This window comes from Schistocerca serialis, chromosome 12, assembly GCF_023864345.2.
Source record: "Schistocerca serialis cubense isolate TAMUIC-IGC-003099 chromosome 12, iqSchSeri2.2, whole genome shotgun sequence".
In the NCBI taxonomy this organism is placed as follows: Eukaryota; Metazoa; Arthropoda; class Insecta; order Orthoptera; family Acrididae; genus Schistocerca; species Schistocerca serialis.
This window is the reverse complement of record NC_064649.1, coordinates 30,669,025-30,683,697: the sequence shown is the minus strand read 5'-3', so window position 1 is coordinate 30,683,697 and position 14,673 is coordinate 30,669,025. Positions and strand designations below refer to the sequence as shown.

The following is a 14,673-nucleotide window of genomic DNA, read 5'->3' as shown; positions in this document are numbered from 1 at the left end:
CCAAATTTTCAAAAGCTGTCAATTAATTGTTGTGACTGGGACGTCAGAGTCGCAAACACAACAGCCCTTTGTAGCATAGTGGTTAGCGTATAAACTTGATGTGTAGAAGGTTGAAGCTTCAAATCTCATCAAATGCAGCACCTTTTTTTATTTTTCTAAATCTGATCAAAAGACTTCATCATTTTCATTCAACTGACTGGTTCAAATTTAATTTTTTAATTTCTAATATGTAACTGCATCGTTTTCATCATCGTATTGACTTTTTTTATTTGCTCTTATTTTTCTTCCTTTCATTCTTTTTTCACTTGGAATCTGCTTGTGTCGCCTATAATCTGTAACCAAGTGCCAACCAGGACTGCTCATTGGTTTGTAGTGCAGCATCTCGTGTAGCAAGTGTGAGGATAGTTTCAGGTAACCAAAGACAGCGAGAAATAAGTTTGCTTTTACCACTAAAGCTGAAATTTTGCTGTTGAAGGCAGCTATGCAAACAAATAAATTATGAAATTTTCTTGTCTTGAGTTTGCTGGTAGAAGTTAGCCTTCAATGCTGTGAAGAAAGTGATTGTGATTTTAATTCTGATGCAATTGATTGATCACTGTTTTCAAGGATACATTGCACATCACGAGGTTGTAGTTAGGTTAGGACATCAGTTTAAATTCAGGCTACAAAACCCATCATGTGCCACACTTCAGTCATTCAGTCACTTAAAATCAGTTGTTAACAGAGCATCTCCCATTTCCGTCCCACCTCTCAGCGGCTGCTTCCGACATTGCTCCGCACTGCACATTAACAGCATTTGTGAAGTGACCCCTTTTGTGTATGTGTTGGCTATATCAGAGCAGCAGCCGGCAGCAATTGTGGCAACACAGTAGCAGCAAGTGACAGACGTCAGCTATGATGTAATTTTAATCGGACTGTAGTAACGCCTGTGCCTTGATGCCTCAGTATGTGTCCTATCAACGTATCATTCGTTTCGGGCAATTTATCTCATGAAGCTCTTTTCTTCTTCTTCTTCTTCTTCTTCAGTTCAAGTATTAAGCCTTTGCATCTTAGGGAGCCAAATCTTCATTGAGCTTCCCAGATTTCTTTGGCCTGCTGGATTATAATTCCTGACGTTGTAAGATATCCTGCGACTGTTCATTCTGTCAAGATGTTCACTCCCTTTTTTGTGTTGTCTTCAATTTTGTTTCTTATTTTAAATATGTTTAATTCCTTCATAATGTCCCCATTTTTTAATCTGTTTCCTCTGGTACATCCTTTTACAGCACTAAGAAATCTAATTTCTCTTGCCTGGATATTACTTGTTGTTTTTAAACAACCCACAACTCATTTCCATAGAACAGTGTGGAAACGGCTATTACTTTATTAGACTTCATTTGTGTTTCGCAGGAGAGCTTCTGTGAAGTTTGGAAGGTATGAGACGAGGTACTGGCGGAATTAAAGCTGTGAGGACGGGACATGAGTTGTGCTTGGGTAGCTCAGTCGGTAGAGCACTTTCCTGCGAAAGGCAAAGGTCCTGAGTTCGAGTCGCGGTCTGGCACACAGTTTTAATCTGCCAGGAAGTTTCATTTGTGTTATTTTGTGTGTTTAGTTTATAATCACGTGTTTATTGTTCCACGTATGTTTCCAGACTTGTCTACTTTCTTGTCTATATCTTTATTGTACTTGTATGTGGTGATACCATATCCCAGATAATGAAACTGGCTGACATGTTCTACTACTGGATTGTTCACCACTGTGTTTTGTTCTTGTGGGGTCATATCGTATAATACACATTATTATTATTATTTAAATTTTCTTTGTGGGTATAGTTGTATTATAGTTTTTGGCTTTTTGTTTAGAAGGTAATTTGCTTTTTGCAGGTTGTACTCATTCTCTGCTGAAATTGTGACACCCTCTGCATATAAAACACAATTCAGATCAGTCAGTTTGTCTTTTCTGATACCTGCATAAAACTTGGTTTACCACATGGGCAAAATGCTCTTCACCCTTGTCTGACTCCTCCCGCCTAGTACTGATGGATGGTGCTGCCAGCTGTCCATTTATAATTAATGTGATTGTTGTGTTTTTGTATAAACTCCTTATGGTGTGTATTAAATGAAGTGGGCATTCTGTTTTCTTTGTTGTGCTGCACCATTTATTGTAATTAACTTTGTCAAAAGCTTTTCTAGATCAGCAAATGCTAAGTAAGTCCCTTGATTAAATTCGGTATGTTTTTCAGTGATCTGTTTCATCACAATGCATTTGTTCTTCACTTAATAAAAACTCGGATACTACTTTTAATCTTTTGTTCCGGTTCCTAGCATAAAGCCTTCCTCACAAGGGTTGAGGTAGCTAAGATTGATGTGGATTTGGATGGAACATCTTACCTCACGAGAGACAGCCACATCGGCACATGGGTTGAGCTGTTTAATGCGACATTTACTGTTGTGGTGACTGTAGAAGAAGAGCAGAGAAAATTGCGAAGAAGTTTATGAACTTTTTGATGGTTTGAAGTGTGTGTTGTTTGTAGAGGAGCACTAAATAAAGCTGTACAATGATCTGGGATACATATTAGTAGAAATTATTTGTTAGTTCATCTGCATTTTCATCTCAAGTTCACATTCGTCCATTTGAACATGCATGATACCTATATTCTCAGCGTTACACTGACTGCCAACACTCTTGAAATAATGTACTTCATCACATACATTTCAAGATCGAGATTAGTTTCATAATTTAATTTGAATGGAAGAAGAGATTTTTCTGAAGCTGTGCACCATCATTGAAGAAGATATTAATACTTATATCAAATGAATAAGAAAGACCTAGAACCTTTTGGAAAGTGAAGGATAGAAGAAAACTGGAAAGAAGTGGACGTGAACCCACTGCTTTATTCTTCACAGCTCAGGAGCTCACAGCGCAACCAACTACGCTACAGCTTTGATGCAGCAGTCACCTCTACATATGTCTAAAGACTGTATCTTTGGATGTCTTTATTTGATACGTAATATGCAAACTGTTCCAAACAGATGAACGTTTGACAGATCATTATCATGCCATAGCTTTGAAATGGTATACTTTCATAGCTCACAAGTTATAACATAAAACATCAGCTACAGGAAGCCTTTACCTGCTGGTGTGTAGTTCCCTGTCATTTTATTATAATGAATTTTAGCTAAAAAGGACTCTGGTGCTTTGAAACTGCTTATATTCATACCTCTTACCCTATGAGAATGAAAACCCACAAAATATGATCCTTAACACTATATAATATGACAGATCCCATGTTCTGCTTGTTCTGTAAAAGATGCCATGTTGAATTGGATATGTTCCTCTCCACGAAGCAAAAATCTGATATGCCAGGTCGTCGTCTATGCTGTAGCCTTCCTCTTTTTCAAGAGTGTCATAGTGTCCACTGACACCTCTTTGCAGAAATTATCCAGACCTCATGAATTTATATATTCCATTTGCCTGTGTTCTGTCTGCCTGTCTGCATATCAAAGGGATATCTTGTGTTTGACTCATTGTCATTAGCTTTTTTCTCCGCAGTTTAGTTTAGTGCCTCTTCATTACTTACATAGACTATATCTTGTCTGCACAGGAAAATAATAATAGTTTGTGTGGTAGGTTCTGAATGGGGACACAGTGGCTGCAGGTTTGCTGGCTGAAGAAGTTCATAAGGTGGTGCCACTGGAGGACGTGAACCTCGCCAACTCCACACTGCCTCACAAAGTTGAGCTGCCTGTTGAGCATTTGGGTGTCTGGATAGACCCTATTGGTATGTTGGCTTAATGTTCCATTTTAATCAGCTACAGTGTGAACATATTTATGAGTGTTTGTTTTAATCATATGTTGTACTGATTCTTATCTCTCTTTATCGCATCACCTGATTGAACTACATGATTGAAGTGTGTTGCTTTTTTGCAGTACAGTCCTTTCTCAAGTGTAATTTTGTTTTATTTGATTCTAAGAGGTTACAAGTAAACCTTTAATGAGAATAAAAAGGTAATTGAATGTAGTTGAATAATGTCAGGAGATAGTGGAGGAATTAGATGCTGAAAGTACACTGCTTGACAATTGCTAAGGAACAGCTGACACATGCTGAATAACAACTGCTGATTGCTATGGAACAACCAACAGTTGGAAGGGATACCTGACCAAAGACAGCAAAAGGAAAGGTAGAGGATGCGATGTGTTAACTGGAGTGAAGCCTTTTGACAAACGCTCTGTACGCATTCGACAGTTCGTGCAGTGCGGTGTGTAACGAATGTTGTTGTTGAACCAATTAGTGCAACATTCTGTGTGGTAAGGCAACACATCTGCAAGACATCACTTACTGCTTATGGATTGTGAATGAGCAGTTGGGTGGCTGGAAGCCAGCCAAATTAACACTACTGTGGCCACAGTAATGGGTGTGTCCAAAAGTCTCATAATTAAAAACCGCTACTGGAAATGGAAATGCTATACAAAAGCATGCCAGTGGCTGTAGATGGACCACCACATCCCAAGAGGATCAATATGTGTAGCCCCAGCGGTGAAAATGAACAGACATCTCACTCCTAGGCAGATGACTGTTGACCTTGCAGCTACTACCACTACATGTGTCTCTGCCAGAATCATTTTGCAGCAGTTAAATCAGGCTCATTTGTATGATCGGAAGCCTATTAAATTCATTCTACTTCAACCACACCATCATCGAGAAAGCGTTCGTTGGTGTAGTGAGCGTGTCTATTGGTGTCAGCCACTGTGGCCCAGAGGGGTGCTCTCTGATGAATCTTGCTTCACACAGGCAAGTGATTTTGGCCACCAGCTAGTGTGGAGAGAGAGGGGAACACATTACACACCACAGAATGTTCATGAATGTCATCAGTATGGCCTAGCCCTTATGGTGTTGGTAGCCATTATGCACAATGGCCAAATACTGCCACATATCTTTGTGCGAGGTACTGTTACGTGACATCAGTGTTGCAGGGAGATTATTCTGGATCACTTTCACCTGTTTAGGGGTGCAGTAGGTCCCAACGTTCTATTTATGGACAATAATTCCCACCTATGCAGGACTGTTGAGATGTTAAATACACTGGAAAGTGAAGATGTTGCATGTATGGAATGGCCTGCATACTCCCCAGACCTGAACTCTAAAGAACATGCCTGGAATGTCTTTGGCAGATGTGTTTCTCCACAAACACCCCCTCCCAGAACCGTGCAAGAACTGAAAACTGCTTTGAAAGAAGAGTGGACAATATCCCCAAAGGACTCCACAACAGTTTGTTAGACAAAATGAATAACAGGTGCAAAATGTGCATTAGTGCCCAAGAATGGCATATTCCGTACTGAAAGGACCTTTATTACATGTGTATTGTTTTTCAAGTCGTCCATCATTGTCTGCGACTTTTCCTGTCCAACAGTGACTCTGTCCCTTAGCAATTGTCCAGCAGTAATAGCTGAGTTTTGCTACTTAGTCAGCAAAAGTAAAGGGAATATAAAAAGTGGAAATGTAGTACAAAGGAAAGCGTTTTGAAAAAAAAAAGGAAAGAAAAGAAAAAATAATAAGTATGTTCACATCAAATACAAATTTAAATTTTAGGGAGCCTTATTTGAAAATTTTCCTTTGTGGTGTAGCCTTATAAATAACTGAACTGTAAATGATAAACATTACGTATAAGAAGAGAATAGAAGTTTTTGGTATGAGCTGTTCTGAAAGGTTAGATGTGTAGATGGGGGAACTAAGGAAGATACATTGCATCAAATTGGAGAGAAAGGAAATTTATGGCAGAACTTGTCTAAAAGTAGGGATAAACTGAAGAAAACACATCCTGGGCGTTAGGTACCCCTTGTTTGCAGATGAGAGTGCATTTTACAGTGTTTCCAATTTTGATCTTCCACATACCTGAAGAGGCAGATAGGATTTGCGAGAGAGAGAACGAGAATTAGAGAGGAGATGGATTACGGAGCTAGAAGAAGAATATAATGATCAAGAAGTAAGAAAATTTACAAGAGAGTTCAGGAACTGTAGAAAGGCTTCCAACCACATACAGTATTCTGCAGAGATAAAGAGGGAAATTTTATAGGAGGAGAAAAACAGTTTCTGGACCGATGGGCCGAATATTTCAGTGAGCTGCTGAATATCACTACAGAAAGAGAAGTTCTGGAAGAAAATGAAACAGAGGGTCACCAACTGTGGCAGAATGCTAGGATGAAGGACCTGTACCTTCACCAACAATGGAGGAAGTTAGGAAAGCAATTAAAAGCTTAAGGAATAATAAGGCTCCAGGTAACAATAACATTTCAGCATAGATGACCAAGGGTGGAGGTGAACGTCTAACAAGATTGATCGGTACATCAGCTGATAGTGGAAATATGGGGAAAGGAAGAGATGCCAGACCAGTGGACCATGGCCATTATATGTTCGATTCATAAAAAGAAAGACAAAGCAAACTGAAAATTATCATGGTATTGCTTTAGTCAGCGTGGTGTAAAAAGTATTAGCCAAAGTCATTGCTATAAGACTTATACTCAGAGACTACCAGTGTGTTTTTCGATGGGGCAGATCTTCATTATAAGGCAAATAATGGAAAAGTGTTGTGCATGTGGATGTACACCAACTTTTTGTAGACTTTAAATGGGCAAGTGTTAAAAGGAAAAAGCTATATGACACCTTAATGGAGATGGAATTCCCAAGCAAACTTATCAGACCGGTACAAAAGACCCTCACCAGCACAAAATGCCAGGTAAAAGTAGAAGAAAACTTCCTGAAGAATTTGAGATCAACCAAGGATTAAGACAGGGTGATGTATTATCCATGCTACTCTTCAACATAGTGTTGGAGAGAGTGATGCGAAGGGTGGAGATTGATAACTGAGGTGACACTGTGTTTAACCATATGCACCAAAATCTAGCTTATGCTGATGATGTGTGTATGCTGTCTAGAAGTTTGAAAGAAATGGAAGGAGGATTTGACAGACTGGAAAAGGAGGCAGAACAGTTGGGACTTAGTAAACAACACAAAAACACAGTATCTGTTTGCTCCAGGAAAAATGCTGTTGTTAAAGAGAAATACATTCAGTTGAAAACAGGCAATGATGAGAGATGTGAGAAGTTTCAATACCTGGCAGTGCTGGTTACAGAGGATAGCAGAATAAGAGAAGAAATAAAATCTAGGATTGCTGCAGGAAATAGAGCTTACTGAGCCCTGATAAATATCTTTCAGTCACGTAGCCTGAGCAGAAAATCGAAGGTGACTGTCTATCGAACAGTCATAAGACCGGTGGTAATGTATGGCTCAGAAACATGGACAATGACTGTAACAGAAGAAGAGCTCTTGAGAAGACGAGAGATAGACGAGCGGTTTAAGGCGCTGCAGTCATGAACTGTGCGGCTGGTCCCGGCGGAGGTTCGAATCCTCCCTCGGGCATGGATGTGTGTGTTTGTCCTTAGGATAATTTAGGTTAAGTAGTGTGTAAGCTTAGGGACTGATGACCTTAGCAGTTAAGTCCCATAAGATTTCACACACATTTGAACATTTTTTGAGAAGACGAGAGAGGAAAATATTAAGAAAGGTTTTTGGAGCTGTGTGTGAGGCGGGGCAATGGAGGATAACGAGAAACAAGGAATTAGAAGAACTGTATAGAAATCCTGATTTGGTGACTGAAATTAAGTGTAACAGATTAAGTTGCTGGGCCATGTAGAGCGAATGTCGGAGGATCGAGCTGTCAAAAAAGGTTTACACAGGAAATCCAGATGGCAAAAGGAGCAAAGGGAGACACCGGAAATGATGGCTGGAGGATGTGGAAAATGATTTGAGAAAGATTGGAGTCAGGGGATGGAGGAAACGAGCAAAAAATTGTCAGGATTGGGCTGTGATCATCAGAGGGACCAAGGCCCTACATGGGCTGTAGCGCCAAGGAGTAAGTGAGTAAGTACATACCTGAAGTGAATGTATCAGTGCTGCAGTACATGTGGAGTATGGAGCGAGTGGTAGTTTCCCATGCTGACTAGTGGAGGCGGTTGGCCACCTGGCACTTTCACAGCCAAGATGAGGTGCCAATCCAGAAATTGCTCGTGATGTCAGCAAAGACATACGTAGGGAAAATACATTTATTCTGAAGCAATTCAAGTAATTGTTATTAATACACTGAAGTACCAAAGAAACTGGCATAGGCATGCGTATTCAAATACAGAGATATGTAAACAGACAGAATACGGTTCTGTTTCATGAGTCTACTGTGAATATCAGGAATCCGCTGAAACATCAAATCTCCAAAATTGCTGCAGCCAGAAAAAAATATTGGTAAGAAAGGGACCAACGCCGACTGAAGAGAATTGTTCAACGTGTCAGAAGCGCAACCCTTCCGCACTTGCTGCAGATTTCAATGCTGGGCCATCAACAAATGTCACCATGTGAACCATTCAACGAAACATCATCAGTATGGGCTTTTGGAGTCGAAGGCCCACTCGTATACTCTTGATGACTGCTTGACACAATGCTTTACGCCTCACCTGGGCCCGTCAACACCGACATTGGACTGTTGATGACTGCTCAGGCAAGTCTCATTTTAAATTGTATAGAGAAGATGGATGTGTACAGGTATGGAGACAACCTCATGAATCCATGGATCATACATGTCAGCAGGGGACTGTTCAAGCTGGTGGAGGCTCTTTAATGATGTGGGGTGTGTGCAGTTGAAGTGATATGGGACCACTGATACATATAGATAAGACTCTGACAGGTGACACGTACGTAGACATCCTGTCTGATCACCTGCATCCATTCATGTCCATTGTGCATTCCGACAGACCTGGGCAGTTCAAGCAGGATAATGCAACAACCCACATGTCCAGATAATACGACACCCCACATGTTCAGAATTGCTTCAAAGTGTTTTTAAGCATATCTGGGATGCCTTGTAACGTGCTGTTCAGAAGAGATCTTCACTACCTCATGCTCGTACGGATTTATGGACAGCCCTGCAGGATTCATAGAGTTCAGTTCGCTTCAGCACTACTTCAGACATTAGTTGAGTCCATGCCACGTCGTGTTGCAGCACTTCTGCATGCTTACATGATATTAGGCAGGTGCACCAGTTTCTTTGGCTCTTCAGTGTATTTGCTAAAAAAACTTGCCTTTTGTCACTCGGACATTAGGAAGGGTCTACAGGCTGATTTTACAATGCCAGGGAATGTTGAAGTTAATAAATAAATGAATAACTTTGGCATAATCAATAGATCATGCTCTCGTGCCATTGATAGTTAGCTTACAATCTGTGTGAACAAGTTCATTTTATGGTTTTTCTTAAATAAATGCTCCATAATGGCATCCAGTGTAAAAATTATTTGAACAAAGAAAACTTCTTCCCGCTAAAATTTAGGCAGTAGTATTGTACTTTCAGAATCCAATGGCACTGCTATGGCTCTGCAAGGGACCATAAAACTACAAGAGCTTCTCCACATAACAAGTAGAGAGAACTCCTACATGGTGGCTAACTAAGTTCAAGGACAGACTGACTTAATTATCACAAAACTTGGATGGGAAAGCATGGCCATTTATTCTGTGTGCACCTTATACCACCATCTAGGGACTCACCAGCCACCCTGGGATATTTCTGAAAGTTTAGTACGAGTGGGGGGGTTCTTACAAGAGGCATCAAGATTAGTTATTTTGGTAATGGAGGGATAAGTGCCACGTGACAATTTAAGAGGATGTCCAAGGCTTAAATACTCTACAGAATGGATGTAGGCTGCTGCATTTATGAAGAGGTGAACAGATTTGCACTGGATAGACTGTTGTAGAGAACTGCAACAACCCAGTCTTCAAACTGTCTTGAAGTTAAGAATACCTATTTGCTTAAAAATCAAAACGGCAATATATTTATGAAAAATTTTCAAATTCACAGGTGTACATGAAACACCATTTTTCAATGCAGTTCTACTTCCACATACATACACTCAACCTTTTTTGGTCCTCATCTCGTCCAGTATGTCTTCCTTGACCCAGGGTTCTCTGCGACTTTTCCAAACTCTCCCTATTTCCTAAACCTCACCAGTTCTTATCCTTCAACCCCTCTTCCTTCCCCTTCAACCCTCCTGCTGGAAGAAGGAACCACTGGCTCCAAAAGGTTGCAAATTCAAATGCCTTCGTATGTGTCTTCTCCTCCCGCTATTTGATGAGTAGATTTTTTTAGCCATCCAATTGCATTACATTTTCAAAAATGATTATTTTCATTGGTACACATATGTACATACATACTTATGTACGTACTTACCCCACAAGCTACCGTACAGTGTGCGGCGGAGGGTACCACTGCTAGTCATTTCCTTCCCTGTTCCACTCCCAAATGGAGTGAAGGGGAAATGACTGTTACTGTGCGTCCATATGACATCTAATTTCTCATATCTTATCTTTGTGGTCCTTACCGCGAAATGTATGTTGGCGGTAGTAGGATCATTCGGCAGCCACCTTCAAATGCACGCTTTCCTAGGGTACTCTTGACGATAGCTTTGTCTCTGATAAACACTCGACATTGAAGAAAACATGTTGGATTCTATTACTTAAGAAGTCTTCGATCTACTCTCATATCTGGGAACCTATTCCATATGTTTTTACCTTTGTTAACGGTCTGCACTGGGGCACTGTGTCAAATACTTTCTGAAAATCTAAAAACACGGAATCTGCCTGTTGCCCTTCATCCATAGTTCACAATACATCATGCGAGAAAAGGGCAAGCTGAATTTCACACAAACAATGCATTCTAAAACCATGATTATTCATGGAAATAAATTTGTTGGTCTCATGCAAGTTTATTGTATTTGAACTGAGGATATGTTAAAGGATTCTGGAGCAAACTGATGTTAGGGATATTGGTCCATAATTTTGAGGGTTCATTCTTTTACCCTCATTATATACAGAATTCATCTGCATGTCTTCCAGTTACTTGGGACTTTGCACTGGGTAAGACATTCATGGTAGATGCTAACTAAATAAGGGGCCAATGATGTAAGCACTCTTTGTAAAATCGAATTGGGAATCCATCCAGACCTGCAGCTTATTTGTTTTAAACTCTTCCAATTCTTCCTGTACACCAGGGATGCTTATTACTATGTCATCCATACTGTAGTCTGTTCGATGGTCAAATGACAGTGTGTTGTACGATTCTGTTGCATGAAAGATTTCTTAAATGTAAAATTAAAAACTTCAGCTTTTGTTTTGTTTTCTTCAACTGCCACACCAGACTGATCAATGAGTGATTGGATGTAAGTGTTAGACCCACTTAGCGAGCAAAATAACTGATGACGGTCGAAGTAGAGAGGATATAAAATGTAGACTGGTAATGGCAAGGAAAGCATTTCTGAAGAAGAGATATTTGTTAACATCGAGTATAGGTTTAAATGTCAGGAAGTCGTTTCTGAAAGTATTTGTATGGGGTGTAGCCATGTATGGAAGTGAAACATGGACGATAAATAGTTTGGACAAGAAGAGAATGTGGTGCTACAGATGAATGCTGAAGATTAGATGGGTAAATAACATAACTAATGAGGAAGTATTGAATAGGATTGGGGAGAAGAGAAGTTTTGTGCACAACTTGACTAGAAGAAGGGATCGCTTGGTAGGACATGTTCTGAGGCATCAAGGGATCACAAGTTTAGTATTGGAGGGCAGTGTGGAGGGTAAAAATCGTAGAGGGAGACCAAGAGATGAATACACTAAGCAGATTCAGAAGGATGTGGGCTGCAGTAGGTACTGGGAGATGAAGAAGCTTGCACAGGATAGAGTAACATGGAGAGCTGCATCAAACCAGTCTCAGGACTGAAGACCACAACAACAACAACAACAACAACAACAAAAACAGCGATTTTACGTAAGACCATAATTTTCTCAGGTTCTCGGGCAGATATTTGCTAAGTTACAATGGTTCTCATTGTACTTTTCAAGCCGAAGGATGAGCTTCATCAAAAACATCTCCTGCCGCCTCTTTGGCCCATTGTTTAATTGCCCCCCTTCTAACAGCCGTGTACCGCAAGTCTCTAGAGGGACGCAAGGTTCCAAATGATTGAAAAAGAGCACAGGTAGTCCCAGTTTTCAAGAAGGGTCATCGAGCAGATGCGCCAGACTATAGGCTTATATCTCTGACATCGATCTGTTGTAGAATTTTTGAACACGTTTTTTGCTCACGTATCATGTCATTTCTGGAAACCCAGAATCTACTCTGTAGGAATCAACATGGATTCCGGAAACAGCGATCATGTGAGACCCAACTTGCTTTATTTGTTCATGAGACCCAGAAAATATTAGATACAGGCTCCCAGGTAGATGCTATTTTCCTTGACTTCCGGAAGGCGTTCGATACAGTTCCGCACTGTCGCCTGATAAAGAAAGTAAGAGCCTACGGAATATCAGACCAGCTGTGTGGCTGGATTGAAGAGTTTTTAGCAAACAGAACACAGCATGTTGTTCTCAACGGAGAGACGTCTACAGACGTTAAAATAACCTCAGACATACCACAGGGGAGTGTTATGGGACCATTGCTTTTCACAATATATATAAATGACCTAGTAGATAGTGTCGGAAGTTCCATGCGGCTTTTCGCGGATGATGCTGTAGTATACAGAGAAGTTACAGCATTAAAAAATTGCAGCAAAATGCAGGAAGATCTGCAGCGGATAGGCACTTGGTGCAGGGAGTGGCAATTGACCCTTAACATAGACAAATGCAATGTATTGCGAATACATAGAAAGAAGGATCCTTTATTGTATGATTATATGATAGCGGAACAAACACTGGTAGCAGTTACTTCTGTAAAATATGCGGGAGTATGCGTACGGAACGATTTGAAGTGGAATGATCATATAAAATTAATTGTTGGTAAGGCGGGTGCCAGGTTGAGATTCATTGGGAGAGTCCTTAGAAAATGTAGTCCATCAACAAAGGAGGTGGCTTACAAAACACTTGTTCGGCCTATACTTGAGTATTGCTCATCAGTGTGGGATCCGTACCAGGTCGGGCTGACAGAGGAGATAGAGAAGATCCAAAGAAGAGTGGCGCGTTTCATCACAGGGTTATTTGGTAAGCGTGATAGCGTTACGGAGATGTTTAGCAAACTCACGTGGCAGACTCTGCAAGAGAGGCGCTCTGCATCACGGTGTAGCTTGCTGTCCAGGTTTCGAGAGGGTGCATTTCTGGATGAGGTATTGAATATATTGCGTCCCCCTACTTATACCCCCCGAGGAGATCACAAATCTAAAATCAGAGAGATTCGAGGGCGCGCAGAGGCTTTCCAGCGGTCGTTCTTCCCGCGAACCATACGCGAGTGGAACAGGAAAGGGAGGTAATGACAGTGGCACATAGGATGCCCTCTGCCACGCACCGTTGGGTGGCTTGTGGAGTATAAATGTAAATGTAAATGTAATCATTGGTGTAGAACCTTTTTCCACCCGTAAACAACTTCAAAGAGATGAAAAGATGAAAATCAGGGCAGCCATTACCAAAATAACTATTCTTGATGCCTCTTGCAAGAACCCCCCACTCGTGCTAGACCTTCAGAATTATCCCAGTGTGGCTGGTGAGTCCCTAGATGGTGGTATAAGGTACATACAGAATGACCGACCATGCTTTCCCATCCAAGTTTTGTGATAATTAAGTCAGTCTGTCCTTGAACATGACTTAGTTAGCTGACATGTAAGAGTTCTCGCTATTTGTTACGTGGAGATGCTCTTGTAGTTTTATGGTCCCTTGCAGAGCCATAGCAGTGCCACCAGATTCTGAAAGTGCATTACTACTGCCAAAATTTTACGTATTGAAGCGGGAAGAAGTTTTCTTTGTGCAAATAATTTTTACACGGGATGCTATTATGGAGCATTTATTTAAGAAAAACCATAAAATGAACTTGTTCACACAGATTGTAAGCTAATTATCAACGGTATGAGAGCGTGATCTACCACATGATTAGATCGAAAGGTAGCCTGCAGACTACAGTGCCCAGTCTGTAACTTGAGTGAGGGCAGTAGGTAATGACCCAACCGAATGAATCCAAGCGTTGGAGTACGGGGATATGCATTGCCGTGCAGAATGCCCTTCCCTTTGTTAACAGTCCCCTTCTTTTCTTTTGTATTACCCTTCATAGCTTTTTGGGGTTCCGTAGTACCATTCAGTATGAACTGTTTCTCCCAGGAGCAAATTTTCTGCGAGGAGACTCCTTTTACATCCTCAAAAGAATGAATGCATAATTCTTTGAGCCAAAACAATGGTTTCGAATTGTTTACAGATTGTGAGAAAGGATGTGATGGTGATGAGGGATGTCACTACTGCATTGATTGTTTTTTTGCCTCAGGGCTGTAGTGGGGCACCCACGTTCTGTTGCCAGTCACGGCTGAGTCAGCGATAGTCGTCACAAATCATTCCTTCAATCTTGTTCACTGTCTCATCAGTTACAATTGAGAGACCCTCACTTTCTTGTTGATCATGAAAATTTGTTCTGCCAGCTTTGAACTCATGAAACCATTTGCACACGTTAGTATGATTCATCACACCATCCCGATAGACAGCTTTTATTTCATTAAAAATCTGGAATGGCACTTTTCCCTTTGCTAGAAGAAGCTGGATTATGCCCCTTACATTGCATTTCAATATGACAATACAACAAATGTTTTCTGCTGACTGGCACAACTTGGCATTTGTTCTGTTGTCAACACCTTGTC

The 14,673-nt window shown here is 40.8% G+C and overlaps 1 protein-coding gene across 1 annotated transcript in view; it reads left to right on the top strand.

Moving 5' to 3' along the window:
- Positions 1–14,673, top strand: part of LOC126428255 (inositol polyphosphate 1-phosphatase) — a 46,552-nt gene that overhangs the window by 15,731 nt on the left and 16,148 nt on the right. The window contains exon 3 of the mRNA XM_050090168.1: positions 3,610–3,760. Within this exon, the coding sequence (XP_049946125.1) occupies positions 3,610–3,760 (151 nt within the window). The remainder of the gene's footprint in view (positions 1–3,609; positions 3,761–14,673) is intronic.